Source organism: Muntiacus reevesi, chromosome 1, assembly GCF_963930625.1.
Source record: "Muntiacus reevesi chromosome 1, mMunRee1.1, whole genome shotgun sequence".
NCBI lineage: Eukaryota > Metazoa > Chordata > Mammalia > Artiodactyla > Cervidae > Muntiacus > Muntiacus reevesi.
Window position 1 is genome coordinate 6579652 of NC_089249.1, and position 16322 is coordinate 6595973.

Sequence of the window (16322 nt, forward strand, 5' to 3'; positions counted from 1 at the left end):
AACGTTTATTACTAATCAGCGTTCCCGCCGTCGTCCGCTCACCGCCCTCGCGCGGGTGGAGGGGAGGCCTGCATCCCCCGGGCTGGCAGCCCCGCCCCGCCCCGCCCCGCCCCCGGGCCGCGGGCCACGCCCCCGCCCCCGCCCCGCGCCGCCCCGCGCCGCCCCCGGGCCGCGGGCCACGCCCCCGCCGGCTGCCCGCTCCTCCGCCGGCCGCGCGCGGCGCCGGCCCCGCAGCCTCCGCCAGACCCGCGGAGCACGGCGACATGGCCGGCGGCCACCGCCTCCTGCTGGAGAACGCGCGGCAAGTGGTGCTGGTGTGCGCCCGCGGCGAGCGCTTCCTGGCCGGGGACGCGCTGCGCAGCCTGGACGTGCTGGAGGGCGCCAGCCTGGTGGTGGGCACGTGAGTGGCCGCGCCGTCCGGGCTGCGGGCGCCGCGGGCCTGGCTGCGGGGACCAGTCTGCCAAGTGCGCTTTCTGTAACTTGTGCCCTGTGGAGGGAAAGGCGGTAACGGGCTTCCCGCACCCAGGGAGAGGGTTGTACGCCTGCCCTTCAGGCGCCTATTGCTAACGTGTTTGGCCGCTTTGGGTTGTCATTCACTTGGAAAAGAAAAACACTCTCAAGCTGCACAACCCCCTGAGCCGCATCAGGCTCGCGCCTCTGCTGATAAAATAACGATTGCAGCGATCAGAAGGGGTAGGGGTTCTCGCCAGTGCTTCCTGAAGTGTGGACAGGGGCCACCTGCCTCAGATGGCCTGAGTTTTGTTTTTTTTTAAGACAGATTTCTGATCCCTCCCCACCCCCGTATTCCCAGATCTCCCCCCAACAAGTTTTATTGAGATATAATTGGCATACAGCACTGTATAGATTTAAGGTGAACAGCATAATGAATTGACTTACATACATCATGAAATGATTACCAGCAAGTATAGTGAGCATCCATCCTTTCATACAAAGTCAAAGAAATAGAAAAAAAAAAAAAAAAAGTTTTCTTTGTGACCAGGACTCTTAGGACTTACTCTCTTAACAACTTTAGTGTATAACATGTAGCAGTGTTCATTATATTTATCGTGCTATACATTACATCCCTAGTACTTATGTATCTTATAACTGGAAGTTTGTACATTTTGTTTACTTTCGTCCACTCCCCGCCACCCGCTCCGCACCTCTCTTCAGGTCTTTTGAATCAGTTCTCTGTGGGTGAAGTTTTGAGATCGGAATTTTTACAAAGCGTATCTCCCACCTACTTCTACTGTACCCCAAAACTTGAAACCCACAGAAGCCCTTTATGTGGTGATGGTTTGGGGTGATAGAAAATTAAAATTCAGCCACCAGAGAGGACATTTTTCAGTTATTTTCATTTAACCTTCTGAGAGTAAAAAAACAGCCGAACCTTGGAAGGCAGACTTGGAGTGGGCCTGGGGGTTGGATTCCCATCTGATTTGAAGAGCCAGTGACGCTGAAATTACATGAGTTTCATCCCTTATCTGAGGCTGCTTAGGGTTGTGTAAGAGCCCAGTTTTTAGGGACTCTCTGTGTGTTTAATTAACAGGAATAAAAATATTCCCAGTGTTATGGTCAAAAATTTGTTAAAATCAGTTAACAAGAATTGCATGGATGTAGGAACCTAGGGTCAGTTGATAGCCATATTCCACGGAGTTCCAAGGATCTAGACCCCTCCTTCTTGCTCAGCTGAGCACTCCACTCTTCCTCACAGTCACTCGATCGTCCGAGACGGCTGTGCCTTCTTCTCCCATTATGGTGTCTCCATTCCAGCTGGTAGGAAGGAAGAGAAGAAACTCCTACTGGCTAGAACATAGTCATGTGGCCTCACCTGGCTGATGGGAGACTTGGAAATGAAGTCTTTATTCTGGGTGGTCAAGACTTCAGCTAAAATTTAGGAATCTAGCACTGTGGGAAAAGGAAACATTGATCTTGGGGAACAACTAGCAATCTCTGCCACACATGACTTTTTGCCTTGCGTGTGGCTAGAGTCAATTTCCAAAGACAAAAGCTCAAGAAGGAAATACAGTAAATATTGACTGACTGAAAGTAAGTTCCTTATACTTACTGGTAATCATTTTATAGTTTAAATCATTGGTCAAATTTTTCACAATATTTCCTCCAAATTTAGCGATAATTTCTTGATTTTTCTTCAGAGATGGGTTCATAAAAGCCATCGGTCCTGCTGATGCTATCCGAAAACAGTTTTCAGAAGAAACATTCGAAGAAAGAATTGACTGTTCTGGGAAATGCATCTTGCCAGGTATTAACCTCTTTTGCAATAAAGGCCTGAAAGCAGTTTTAATAAAGAGGAATAGTAGTAGCTTGTTTTAAATAAGGTCTCACAATATATGAAAATATAATATCTCCCATTTATTGAATTTCTACTAGTAAATGTCTAACTGCTTTACAGACACATTTTCTTGTTGAATGACACTGAACTGCCTTATAAGTATCATTGTCTACACATCATAGATTAGAACACTGACGTTTATGTGTGAAGTATCTTACCCACGATCTCTAAACAGGTAAAGGACCAGCTGGAATCAAATGCACTCATTCACTCCACTTCTTTCCACTCACATGCTGAAAAGAAACCAGCTGTGTTGGGTTTGGGTTTGGGTTCAAAAACTGTCCAAAGAATTTTATTAATCCATTGCACAGGGGAGGCAAATAGGGCAAGCTGCTCTCTCTAATTCTAGAATAGACTCTAAATTTGTATAGAATATGAGACAAAGGGCCCATCTCCAGGCAGAAAAAGCATAAACCAAAAAACCGTAGAGATTTCACCAAAGTTCATTTTTATCTTTAGTGATTGACAACAGAATCAGTTTATTAGCCACCATATCCTAAATTATCCATGTTTTATAGCTTCACTGGTGGCTCAGGTGGTAAAGAATCTGCCTGCAATGCTGGAAACCCGGGTTGGATCCCTGGGTTGGGAAGATCCCCTGGAGAAGGAGATGGCAAACCTCTCCAGTATTCTTGCCTAGAAAATCCCATGGACAGAGGAGCCTGGTGGGCTACAGTCCATGGGGTCACAAAGAGTCAGATACGACTGAGCACTTACACTTCACTCCAACACAGCTTTTATGTAATCATCTGAAACAAAGTTCACACCAATTTTGAGTTTTGTGCAGACATAGAGGTTAGGGTTTATACTTTAAAAATGTGTACTCTGTATACATGACAGAACTTCTACTATCTGGCTCTTGGGGGTCAGGAGAGAAAGTCAGGGTGAAATCTGAGGAGAAAGAGCAGAATGTGGTAGAGAAAGCAATCCAAATAGGGACTTTGGGTTTTACTCTAATCAAAGCCACTAATGAACCATTTAATCCATAGGTACTTTAAATGCTCTGGAAAGACATAGTTTACCAAATTGTACCTGCATAAACAAAAGTTCCAAGTGGTTGCTTTAAGGTTTCTCTTTAATTAAAACATATTTCTTTCTTGAAGAAAGATTTATCTTTATAATTTCATATTTTGCCTTCTCAAAGTGGAGGGTAGGGATTGTATTGTTCTTTTTCACACCTAGATTATTCTTTGGTGATAGAGTCCTTGGTTTTGCTCAACTAGTAGGTTTGACATTCTGTTCTAAATTCTTGTTTGGAGAGCATGGATTTATTGGGCAAAAGGAGCTGTGTATCTTTAGAGGATGTTTTCATCATGTTGATTCAGTCTTCCATTAGAGCCTTCTAGACCAACCATGGAGAGTCTTCTTGGAACCACGCAGACACCTTCCTCCCCCTCCACCGTCCTCCAAGATGGCTTTCACCGTCATGCTTTCCCGAGAACTGTATTAGAGTCTGTCTACTGTCCGAGTGCTTCTGATTTCATAACTGTAAACATGATGTGATTTATTGATTACAGGTTTAGTGGATGCACACACACATCCAGTATGGGCTGGAGAAAGAGTTCACGAGTTTGCAATGAAGGTAATTGCAGTAAACAATGGCAAATCAAAATAAAGCACAAATATATACAAAACTTTTTCTAGAGTTTGTAGGCTGTTAGACTTTACAACAAATGTCTATGTGTCTATTTAATGGATATTTTTTTACTAGCTTTGACTATGGAGATAAGTTACTACAAAGTTAACTAATTTATGACTTGGTGCCAAATCTTTATGTTATGCACAGGGCTGTCAATAGTTTGAAGTATAATAGTTTTCAAGATATTTTAGCTGCCAAATGTCCTTTTTAAAATAGAGTTTTACCTGGTTTGCTCACTAATTTCCCTTCTTTTCCCCCATTCCATTCCCTGGTAGCCTTTAAAGGGACTCCAGGAAGCAGTTTGAAAATCACCACTCACTGGGGTCAAAGTTGGAAAAATATATTATTAATCACAAAATAAAATAAGCTTTATGTTGTTCCAACAGAAAAATGAGACATTAAGAAACATATATTATGGTCTTTTATCAGGCATTAATTAGCCACAGTCAACCCTCACATCCCTGGTTTGAGCTGTTTTCACACTATTTATTTGCTTGTTTTTAGTAGACCTTTTCAGAGCAGTTTAGGTTCACAGCACAATTGTGTGAAAGGTTCTGAGATTCCCCATATACTGCTGGCCCCCAACTTCTGTCCAAAGCACAGCGTTTTCCATTTTCAACATCCCTGACCCGAGATGTACATTTGTCAGCGTGGATGAACCTACAGTGACACATTATTATCACTGACAGTCCACAGTTCTTGTTACTGTTGACCCTTGCTGTTGTGCATTCTCTGGGTTTGAGGAAATGTCTACTGACTGCATCCACTACTGTAATATCATACAGGGCAATTTTACTTCTCCCCCAAATCCTCTGTGCTCTGCCTGTTCTCTCCTCCTAAAAACGAGTAACTGCGGACCTTTCTACTGTTGCCATAGTCTTGCTCTTTCCAGAATGTCATATGGTTGGAATCCTGCAGTATGTAGCCTTTTCAGATTGAGTTTCCTTCATATTTTTTCTTCACACTGTTTTTTCAAGAACTATGTATCCTAACAGTCAAATTGGATGATTTAAGAAAAAGAAAAAAAAATTTATTCAAGTATTGTCTACCTTTCTCAACAATCTAGAGTTGTTTTTTAAGACTTTATTAAACCACTGAATTTCAGAGCCAAAAATGTAGAGGTTTGCAGCCCAGTTCTCTTAACTATCTGATGCAGAAAGGACCGAGCCCACCAGCTTTTTGTGAACATGAAATCCTTGAAGATCATTTATTATCAGACCATTGAAACTTTCCTTAAAAGCTCTAGTTTGCAATACCTTGAATGTGACAGAATTAAGGACAAAGGAAAGGGTATGGCAATGGGAGCCCCAGGCTGGCACATTTTGCACCACCTTCCTTGCAGCTCAGAGTAACTGCAGGATCTCAGAAGAGCCTTTTTATTTTCTTGAGTGACAGAGGTCAGGCCTGAAACTCTAGGTGGCCAAATACCGAGGGGTGGAAATGCTCAGGGTCTCTTGGTGGAGACTCGGATAAGGACAGCGGGATCCCCTAATCGCCTAAGCTTCACTTTCTCATAGGTGCTGAGATCAGCTGGTACACACTGGGACTAACTGGATTGTTAAAATACTTTTGTACCTGTTGGTAAACTGTCGCTGCCCTGAGACCCCAGGTCCCTACCACATCTCCCATCTCTGCCGCCCTGGTCCCTTCCTGGCATACCTCTGACTCCCACAACTCCCCACCACCCTGGCAGAGTAGGGACTTCTAGAATTGTGTGTCCCAGCATCCTTTCTGATTGGCTGTGGTGCCTACGTCATGTCAGTTGTCAATCATGTTGAACATCATCCCTGGACATAGGTTCCGCAGACCTGCCTGCAGCCTCCCTTCATTTTCCAGACCTAAGGTGAGCCTGTGTGTTCAGTTGGCAGGAGCCACATACATGGACATCCATCAGGCTGGAGGAGGGATCAACTTCACGGTGGAGCGCACCCGCCAGGCCTCTGAGGAGGAGCTGTATAGCTCCTTCCAGCAGCGGCTTGGGTGCATGATGCGGGCGGGGACTACGCTGGTGGAGTGCAAGAGTGGATACGGCCTCAGCCTGGAGACGGAGCTCAAGATGCTGCGGGTGATTGAGCGTGCCCGGCGGGACTTGGACATCGGCATCTCGGCCACTTACTGCGGAGCCCACTCCGTGCCAAAGTAACCTCAACAGAAGGGACCGGGGTTTAACTCGGGCAGTTGAAAACCAGAAGGGGTCATGGGGGGGCGTCTGAGTGGGGGCTGTGTTCTCCAGGGGCCTAAGGGGAACCAGCACTTGAGCGCTTGCCGAGGAACCAGTAGAGCCTTTGGAAAGGTGTTCTGATTCTAAAGGTCAGTCATCTCACACGCATGGTTTTAGAAAGGTGGTCTCCATCAGACGCACCCATTTGCAAGTCTCTTCATGGTGAAGGAAAAAGAGATGTTCACAACTTTTTTTTTTTTGGTCAGCAAAAAGAAATTGCCCTGATCAGTTCAGTTCAGTTCAGTCGCTCAGTCATGTCCAACTCTTTGCGACCCCATGAATCACAGCATTTTTAAAATGACAGATGCTCATTTAAGTAGTTTCCCATGACAGTGATCACAGAGGCACCTTTTATATAACACCCTGTCGAGGTGGAGCAAGTCTTGACATCAAGATGACTCAGCTGGTTTTTGTTTCTGTTCATCTGTTTGCTTGTTTAGCAGCAAACACTTTTGTTTTATTGTTGTAAATGTGTTTTTCAGTTTTTCTCTTGATCTAAAAAGCTTCTCCCGTGTGGATTTGCCATAGAGAATTCTCTACCCTTCTGTCCCTGCATCTTGTCTGTCCTGGAATCACTACATCAGAAGGCCCACAGTTCCAGAACTAAAAGATCCAAAAGAGATCCAGACTACAAAATTCACAGGGTGTTGCCTGTGAAGTTTTAAGTTGTAGTAACTTAGAGAATAAATGCTGCAGGCTTACAAAAATGGTTTAATTATTTAAATAGCCCTTTTAATTAAATAATATTTAAAATTAATAATTAAATCATTTCACGTTTAATTCAATTTTTACACTTATTTAGTTTTGTGAACTTTGAAAAATAGACATTTTAATGTTAATATTTGTTTACCATCCTCAATCAGAGGAACCAAAAAAAATTAACATTGAAAATTATTGTGAAAAATTTACAAAATGAATTAAGTAGAAAGAAACATAAACACTGAATATTTACAGTGATGTTTGTTGTATGTATTTACCATTTATACTTCTGAAATTATTAAGACTTGAAACTGCACTAAGACTTCTGGGATATCCTATCTGTGATAGTCTGTTTTTTGTCATTTTTTTCAGTTGGAAAGACAATGTGACATGGAAGAAAAGTCTCAAACTTTGGAGAGACCTCAGACCTGGGCTTGAATCTAGCTTAGCTCCGTCCAACTGGTTGATTTTAAGTTTTGATCATTAATTTTTCTGAACATGAATTGTTCATCTGTAAATCAGCAAAATAACACCTTTCCTATATGGTTGTCTCAAAAACATAAACAACATATATAAGTACCTGTCTCCTCATAGTCCACATCTGTCTACCCACCTAGGCGGTTTTTGCTGTGTGCCAAATACACAGCTGATGTTTTACAGAAAAATTCTCCATCTGCCAGTGAACCTGTGAGCTCTCCTCTTCATCCCCAAAGTTAAAGGCCCAGAGGATGCCCCATGACGTCTGCATCACGTGTCCAAAGTTATACAGCCAGAAAGTGGTGGAGCTCTGGGGTTCTCTGACCCAAAAGCCCAGCCCATTCTCAGATATAACTACCCAGGAATCATAGAATTTCAGGGTCTCCTTCTTCCCCTACGTCTGATGAGACAGAACTCCTTAGGTAGATGCCTCTAGAAACTGTGGAGGAAGAAAAAGTCAGGATGATAGCTGGACACAGGTTTGGGGCCCACAGTTGGGTGTCAGGGAAGCATCCAGCATGTCCTCTAAGTGTCCTTGGCAAGAAGATCCAGGTTTTCAGCCAGTTGACCTTGCTGACTTTCCCAAAGGCCAGAATGGGTGAGTCATCTGTCTCTCTGCCTCTAGGGCCAGTGTATACAGAAGTCTTGTCAATACCTCTGTTAGGCAGGCTTGTCCCAACTGTTATGAGTTCTGAGTTATATATAGCTTTGATTCTTTCTTTATCTTTTTGAGGCTCAGGGTCACATATCTATAGTTTCTTAATTTCTCCTAGTACCAAAGACCTCTTTCTCCAACAATTTCTTTTTTTTTTTAAACTTGCCTGTGGTGATCTCCTTTTCTTCTCTCAGAGGAAAAACTGCTTCTGAGGCCGCTGATGACATCATCAAAAACCACCTCCCAAGGCTGAAGGAACTTGGCAGAAATGGGGAAATACACGTTGACAATATAGATGTGTTCTGTGAAAAGGGTGTCTTTGACCTTGATTCCACCAGAAGAATTCTTCAAAGTGGGAAAGATATAGGGTTACAGATTAACTTCCACGGGGATGAACTTCACCCCATGAAGGCTGCTGAGGTATGGCTGTTCTCTTGCTCTTCCTTTGTCAACACACGTGCTATGGAAAACTCAATGAGTTTGTTCAAAGGAAGGAATGACCTTCTGAAAAGATAGAGGATGGGGAAATTTGTTAGAAATATGTGCAGGTTGGTCTGGTTGAGCTTTGGAATCCTTTTTTGCTGATCATTTGCTTTTATTATCTCCTCCTGGTGATACTAGTAGGAAAAAAAAAAAAAAAAAACCTTTGTGATCTCATTTACTACATTCACAACCTATTTTGATTGTCATTTGAAGTCACCCTAGCGCAGTGTCTTAATTTCACATGAAGCTTCTAGAGTTTTTCTGTGGCAGCATTCAGACGAATTTTAGTGGAGCATGCCTTAATAGTGACAGGATGATTTTCGAATTGTTAAGTCTTTCCCAGATTCATTTATTCATACTTGGAAGAAATTCAAAATCCCCTCCAAGTTTCATCTGAGTGACAACCTCTCTGGGATCCTTCCCAAACCTCTCTAAGAGTCCTTGTTCCGCTGTTTAAAATCTCCTCTGTGATTCCTACTGGACATGAACACATTGAGGACCACACCCATGTCTTCTTGTGAGTGTGTCTGTGTGTGTGCACACGCTTAGTCACTCAGTCATGTCTGACCTTACCCAGCCTTATTTCCTGGAGGCTAACACAGTGCCTAGAGTGCAAATGGTCTTTAGAAAGGAAATATTTGTTAAATGAATGAGAACTGGGTGGTCAACAAGATACTTTGGGCTGTAGAGAGTGACTGAATTAAATGTGAATTAAATCAATAGAAGTTGACAATTCCCTGGATGAGCAAATCAAGTTTGGAAAAGTTGAGGATGATTCTGAGATCAAAAGGGAACCTGCCTTGGGGAGCATCGTCTGCGCTGTCCACAAGCCCCCGGCGCCCCGATCCCAGTGCTCGTCTACCTGAGCCAAATGCTGATGGGGGCTCTTCTTCCCTGCCCTGGGGTGGCATCGCAGCCTCCCTGGCTCACAGCGGAATGCCAGCTATCAGTCTTCTTTCCTTGGAATGCTCCTCATGTCACCTTTCATCCTGGGGCACTTTGCATGTGTGTGTGCACGTGCGCTCATGTATCAAAATTTGTCAAGTTGAGAAATAATCCACTTTAATACATTCTTATCCAAGCATTACCTCTTCTTGGTTGTCTTCTAACAACCTAGTATAAACTTTTCATCTGGAGGAAAGCCAAGTTCAAGAAGATAAGCTAGGGACTTCCCTGGTGGTCCAATGTTTAAGACTCTGTGAGTCTACTGCCAGGGGCCCAGATTAGGCCCAGGAATTAAGACCCTGAAAGCTGTGAGGTGTGGCAGAAAAAAGAAGATATTTTCAAATTATACAAATGATTCCACACTCCTAAAGTCTGTTTTCTCACCTCATCTGTTTTCTCTGAGGCAATGGCATTCCAGGTATCTTTCTTGTAAATTTATGATGTATATCAATCAGATTTTACTACCAGCTTTACTCAATGTTTTATTCTGATTCATAAGATTCATAAAATTTTCTCTTCTAGCAAATGTTTAAAGATCTTGGTAAGCATTTGTGTGTAGGAATAGTTTTTGAAGTAGCATGCTAGCTAAATTTTCACATGAATGTCCACCATAAACCCTTTACCCACTTGGAGGCTTGTGCTCACAAGAGGTAGTTGGCAATAATAGAGTATTGTTTATTTTTGTGGGAAAAACCATATACTGGCACTTTATTGATTTGTTGTTGCCATGCATGAAACCTCTCTTTGTCCATTCTGCTTAGCTTGGGGCGGAACTGGGAGCGCAGGCCGTCAGTCACCTGGAAGAAGTGAGTGATGAAGGCATCGCTGCCATGGCAACAGCCAGATGCTCTGCTGTCCTCCTGCCCACCACGGCCTACATGCTGAGGTGAGGCTGTTTTCCACCTCCACGCAGGAGCTGCAAGTACGAGCTGTAAAGGCACAGACTTCCAAGATGCCCAAATACTACTTCATCACCCTTACTTTTATAATTAGAAAAGAGGCTTCATGCTTTAAAAAGCACACATGAGATGTTAGGAATATTCTGAATCCGAATGAGTTGCTTTCTAAGATGATGCAAGTGGGGACCATTATCCTCATAAATCCTACAAGTAAGAGGAAAGAGGAGATGTCTAAGTATATTTTGTGGCTTCTCCCCAGGGATCTGGCTGTGTGCCTTCCATGGATTGAGTCTTTGTCTAGTTGTGGTAAGCAGGGACTGCTCTTCGTTACAGTGCACAGGCCTCTCGTTGCAGTGAGGCCTCTTGTTGCAGAGCACAGGCTCTAGGTGTCCGGGCTTCAGTGTTTGGAGCACATGGGCTCAGTAATTGTGGCTTGAGGGCTCTAGAGCACGACCCGGGAGTCGTGACACACAGGCTTGGCTGCCCCACAGCATGTGAAGTCTTGCCGGACCACGGCCGGGACTGCTCTCCCCTGCATTGGCAGGCAGGCTCCCGTCCACTGAGCCACCAGAGAAGTCCTCCGTTCATCCTTTTAAAACATCCAGTTTCCTTGCACAAAACAAAGTTCAGTTCGCCCTGGACTCTTCTCTTTTGCAATAGTTGTCACTGAATGAAATCTATCCTCACCATATTAACTAGCATCCATCTTTGTTCATCTTTGATTCAACTTTTGAGCCTTGTCCTAAAGACTAAATTATATTTGGTCAAGGAGATCATGGAAATACACAGTCCAGGAATAAGCACAAACATTGTACATCTTAGATTCTTGGACCTTCAGATGAATTCTAAAGAACCTACAAAAATGTTTGAGACCCCCACCTTCCAAAAAGGAGAGGGAGAGATGTGAATTTTAAAATTCCAAAATGAAAGTTAACTTTAAAAGCATTATTTAAACCTTGTTGTTTATATTTTGGAGTTCTAAAAAATGTATTATGTTTGAAAACAATTTTCAGTTATACTTTTCTTTCTTCACAAGAATGTCTCAATGTAGTGATTGTCATGATAATCCCCAATTAAAGAAGTTAGTCATACCCAAGTGATTTCAAACGCAGGATGATAAAAATCAGGATCCTGGGGTTATGCTAGATTCCACCACTAATCACTTAATCTTGAGTTTCTGTTTCTTCTTCCAGAACATGGAGGAGCTGGATATCTTGTTGTTGAGTTGCTCAGTGGTGTCTGACTCTGCGACCCTGTGAACCGCAGCCTGCCAGGATATCTTAAATCTGCTTCAATTCTGAACATCTTCAGATGTTCTTCAAAATTTCCACTTCTTGAGACTGATATCTTTCTTTCCCCTTCTCCTTAGACTGAAGCAACCTCGAGCCAGGAAAATGTTAGATGAAGGAGTCATAGTGGCCCTGGGCAGCGATTTTAACCCTAATGCATATTGTTTTTCAATGGTAATTATTCTTAACATGCATTTCTGAGCAGACTGAAACTTCTACCAAGCATATAAATAATTTAAAAATATTTCACTAACTGGTAAAATATATCGAAGATCTAAAAATATCTTCCAGTGAAACGAGAAAAACAATGTGTAGACAGCAGTATAATTGCGTATTTCTGTGCCTCTTGATTGCCTCCAGGCTTAGGGAGAGGAGAAAAACGGTCTATTATGCTTTGATGCAGCCTTGGGCATTGTGATTTTACAATAACCTATTCTCCCCCTCAGAACTGAATAATCTCAAAAAGTTTTAGTAAGCAAATATGGAGGTGAGCTTCCTATGACAATAAGTGACCTTGAAAAGTAGTGTTCGTGCTCATGTTCAACTCTTTCTGCAACCCCATGGACTGTACCCGACCAGGCTCCTCTGTCCATGGAATTTTCCAGACAAGAATATTGGAGTGTGTTGCCGTTTCCTCCTCCGGGGGTCTTCCTGACCCAGGGACCAAACCCGAATCTCCTGCATTGGCAGGCAGATTCTGTACCACTGAGCCACTAGGGGAGACACTTGAAAAGTAATAAATAAATATTAAATACATATGGGGGGGGGGGGTGAGCAATCCCTGTAATAAAGAAATCTTTCCCAAAGCATAAGAATCTTTACATTTAAATTTAAAATTTTTCTCATATTAATTCACCCTGCTTTACTTAGGCATTTATCTATCATTATTTGTTGTGCTTTGTTGAGAAATGTTCTAGGTGGCAGTTGTCTAGTTGCTTTTCTTCAATGCTTTTCTCTTCCCGTCTTAGCCAATGGTCATGCATCTGGCGTGTGTGAACATGAGAATGTCCATGCCCGAGGCCTTGGCCGCTGCCACCATCAATGCCGCTTATGCCCTGGGAAAATCCCACACACAGGGATCTTTGGAAGTTGGCAAGCAGGGAGATCTCATTATCATCAATTCACCCAGGTGAGTGTTCTCCTAAGTAAGCCATTTTATTGTATGAAAATAAAAGTGTTAGTAGTTTAGTCGTATCCAACTCTCTGCGACCCCATGGACTGTAGCCCACCAGACTCCGCTGTCCATGGGATTCTCCAGGCAAGAACACTGGAGTGGGTCACCATTCCCTTCTCCAGGGGATCTTCCTGATCAGGGATTAAACCCAGGTCTCCTGCATTGCAGGCATATTCTTTACTGTCTGAGCCTCTGGGGAAGCCCCATTTTATTGTATGCCCACTGTCATATGGAGACTCGGTTAAAACCCCCTTCCACTGATGATTCGTGTCAGGCTCTGTGTAAGCTCAGAGAAGCTACCCAGTCTTCTCATTGTCCCCCTTTTCTGAGCAAAAAGTCTCCCTCCAGGTCCTAAACTGCAGGGTAGACCAACTTTTCTGATCTCTCATCTGTCTTCCATCATTCGTAGATCTCTGGGTTTCTGCCCTGTTTACCTGGACCTTGAACCTGTGCTGCTCTTTGACATGGGTTTTGTTTTTCTTCTTATGTGCTGGCCTTTGCTCCTTGCACTGAGCCCTGCAGGTCACAGCTCTAGCTTGTTGCCCTGGTTCTACTTCATTACCTCTCTGACTTCTCCTTCCTACTGCATCCCCAAAGCTTTGCTGCAGTTATTCTGCCTCTGCTTTTGTACTGTTCACCCATAGTCTGCTGCCTCGTGGACCTCCAGTGTAACAATTTGAGTCTTATTGTTCTAAATCTTAAAGTTGTGAATTCTATGGTGTCTGGACCCTAGCAAGTTTCTCCCAGCTCTTGGACCTCATGTTCAACAGAAGAGGGTGGCTCCATAATTCTACTCTTGAGGATCATAAGCTATTGTCTCATGGAAAGTAATGCTAATGTTACAATTTATGCATCATTTAACTGAATCAAATATTTTAAGATCAGATATTTAATATCATTAAACAATGCTTGATTTATCATAGACTGATTATCATGGTACTCTGTCATTTTTTTTAAAGCCCAAATATTAACTACTAAGTATAAATAAATTTTTAGAGAATGTATTTTGAAATTAGCATTTATTGACAAAGCAATCATTTTGACTTGTATGCATTAATGTTTGATTTCTTTCTAGATGGGAGCATTTGATTTACCAGTTTGGAGGCCATCATGAATTAATCGATTATGTTATCGCTAAAGGAAAAGTCATCTATAAAAAATGATAGATCTATAAGGAAAGAGGAGACTCTTTGACTATATAAGTCAATACAGTTATATTAAGAGTTAAAATACCTTAGTAGTTTAGCAGAATGATGTCATTTAAATATATTTCAATATTTTATTAATCCACTTGAAAAACCCAAGGGATTCAATTATTTTAACATGTTCACATTGACATATAATCAGGTAAACAACTTGTGATGATAGTCTCAAACACTAACTTCACAAAGTTTTGTTATAAATATTCTGCATATTAATTCATTAGTGTCCTCTGAGGGGAGGGTGTTCTTCTATTTCTAATTTCTTCTCAACCCTTACAATAGAGCTTCATGGTAGAGTTCAAGACTTGTCATTTTATACACAAGTACAGGGACCTTCTTGTAACGGATGCATTTTGATCAAATCCAATAATACAATTTTTTTTAATTGTTTTTAAGTTTTTGATTCTTCACATTAATTACAAATGTCTGAAAAATGTTATAGCTCTCAATAAATACTTTCTATCACTATTATTGTTGTTGTTTACAGCAACATGAGAAATCAGTCAGTGGTGTTGTCTATTAGAGCTTTTAAGGAAATGAACAAATTACAGAAGAAAGTGGATTATATACAGGAAAAGTGGATGATTATATAAATGGGTGTCTCTAAAGTCTTATGAGTTTACTTGAAGTCTTTTAAAATGCTTTCATCATCTTAATAATCACAGCTTCATGATCAAACTATGTTCTGTTTAGGAAGAGATGACTAGACAAGTAAACAGTACCCAAATTATCACCCATGTCAAGTGGGTAGAGCCTGAATCAGTGAGTCGTTTCTGTATTCAGTAGAGATCAAATCAAGCGATCCCTTGTCAGGAGGTTAAATGTAACCGTGCACGTCGCAATCACTGGCTAGTAGCGCAGAGTTTCTGGAGTTCGGCTCCTCACATGCTTGGTGAAGAAGCTGAAAGGGGGTGTGGGAAGCCTGGTTGCTGTGGGTGATACCTCCCCTGTGACTGGTCTCCTCGTTAACGGTAGGAGTCTGGGGTGCAGGAGATAGCTTGAAAGGCCAAAACTAAAGAGTAGGTCTGTTCTAGAATCCAAGCCATGCAGAAGTATATCCTTACACTTACGGAACAAGCAGGTGAAACACTTATTTTCTTTCTGTGTGTGCTCAGTTGCTCAGTCAAGTCCAACTCTTTGCGATCCATGGACTGTAGCCCGCCAGACTCCTCTGTCCATGGGATGCTCCAGGCAAGAATACTGGAGTGGGCTGTGATACCCTTCTCCAGGGGATCTTCCCAACCGAGGGATCGAGCCCAGGTCTCCCATACTGCAGGCGGATTCTTTACCATCTGAGCCACTAGGGAAGCCCATTTTTCTTCTAGGAAACATTAACTCTAAATAAGTAGCATTCTTGCCTTTTTTGAAAGAAATCAGAAGAGGATGCCCACCTGAAACGGCCTTATTCCTCTCAGACCAGTGTCCTACAAGCCCCTTGCAACTCACGGAAACTGGCTAGAAACGCAGAACCTCAGCCCCACTCCACATCTACTGAATCAGAATCTGGTCTTAACAAACCCACAGGTGATTTGTCTGCCCCCTTGAGTCTGAGAAGGCTGCGGTCTAAACCCTAGCCACACACGGTGCCTCAAAACCTCCATTTGTTTTTGCTGCCCCGGACCTTGGAGCACCCTTTCCCGCCCTAGAGTACTTTCCCTCTCTTCTTAATGTGGGAAATCGGAGCTAGTCCCTCCCCATCCCCACCACGCACCCATTCCTCTGTGAGCGCCTCTAGAGCATTGCGCCCAACGATCATCCTCTTTAGACTGTGTGTTAGGAGAGGGAAGGGCCTGGTCGTGTCCCCAGGATCTAGTATAGTGATTGGTTCATAGGAGGTGATCAATGAATGAAGTAATGAATGGCTGCACAAGCATACAGATGGTCATAGTGAAAAGTGCTTGTTAAAATACACTCAGCAGGCCAACCCAGGAATGAAGTGTTAAAGAAAGTACTTGTTCCACATATTGGAAAGAGCATATGAATTCCTTAATGTAATGTCATTTCTGTAATATAATATACTTTACATTACAGAATGTAATATCATTCTGTAATGTAATGTCATCACTGCAGATGGTGATTGCAGCCATGAAATTAAAAGACACTTGCTCCTTGGAAGGAAAGTTATGACCAACCTAGACAGCATATTAAAAAGCAGAAACATTACTTAGCCAACAAAGGTCCATCTAGTCAAGGCTATGGTTTTTCCAGTGGTCATGTATGGATGTGAGAGTTGGACTATAAAGAAAGCTGAGTGCAGAAGAATTGATGCTTTTGAATTGTGGTGTT

General features: G+C 42.7%; 1 protein-coding gene across 1 annotated transcript; it reads left to right on the plus strand.

Moving 5' to 3' along the window:
* The first annotated feature begins 202 nt into the window (after window positions 1-202).
* AMDHD1 (amidohydrolase domain containing 1) lies at window positions 203-14524 on the plus strand. Its single transcript, XM_065920906.1, has 9 exons — window positions 203-400; window positions 2157-2263; window positions 3871-3935; window positions 5854-6131; window positions 8239-8464; window positions 10234-10358; window positions 11741-11834; window positions 12629-12789; window positions 13910-14524. The coding sequence occupies exons 1-9, from the start codon at window positions 264-266 to the stop codon at window positions 13995-13997; spliced, it is 1281 nt and encodes a 426-aa protein (XP_065776978.1). The 5' UTR covers window positions 203-263; the 3' UTR covers window positions 13998-14524.
* Window positions 14525-16322: the final 1798 nt, after the last annotated feature.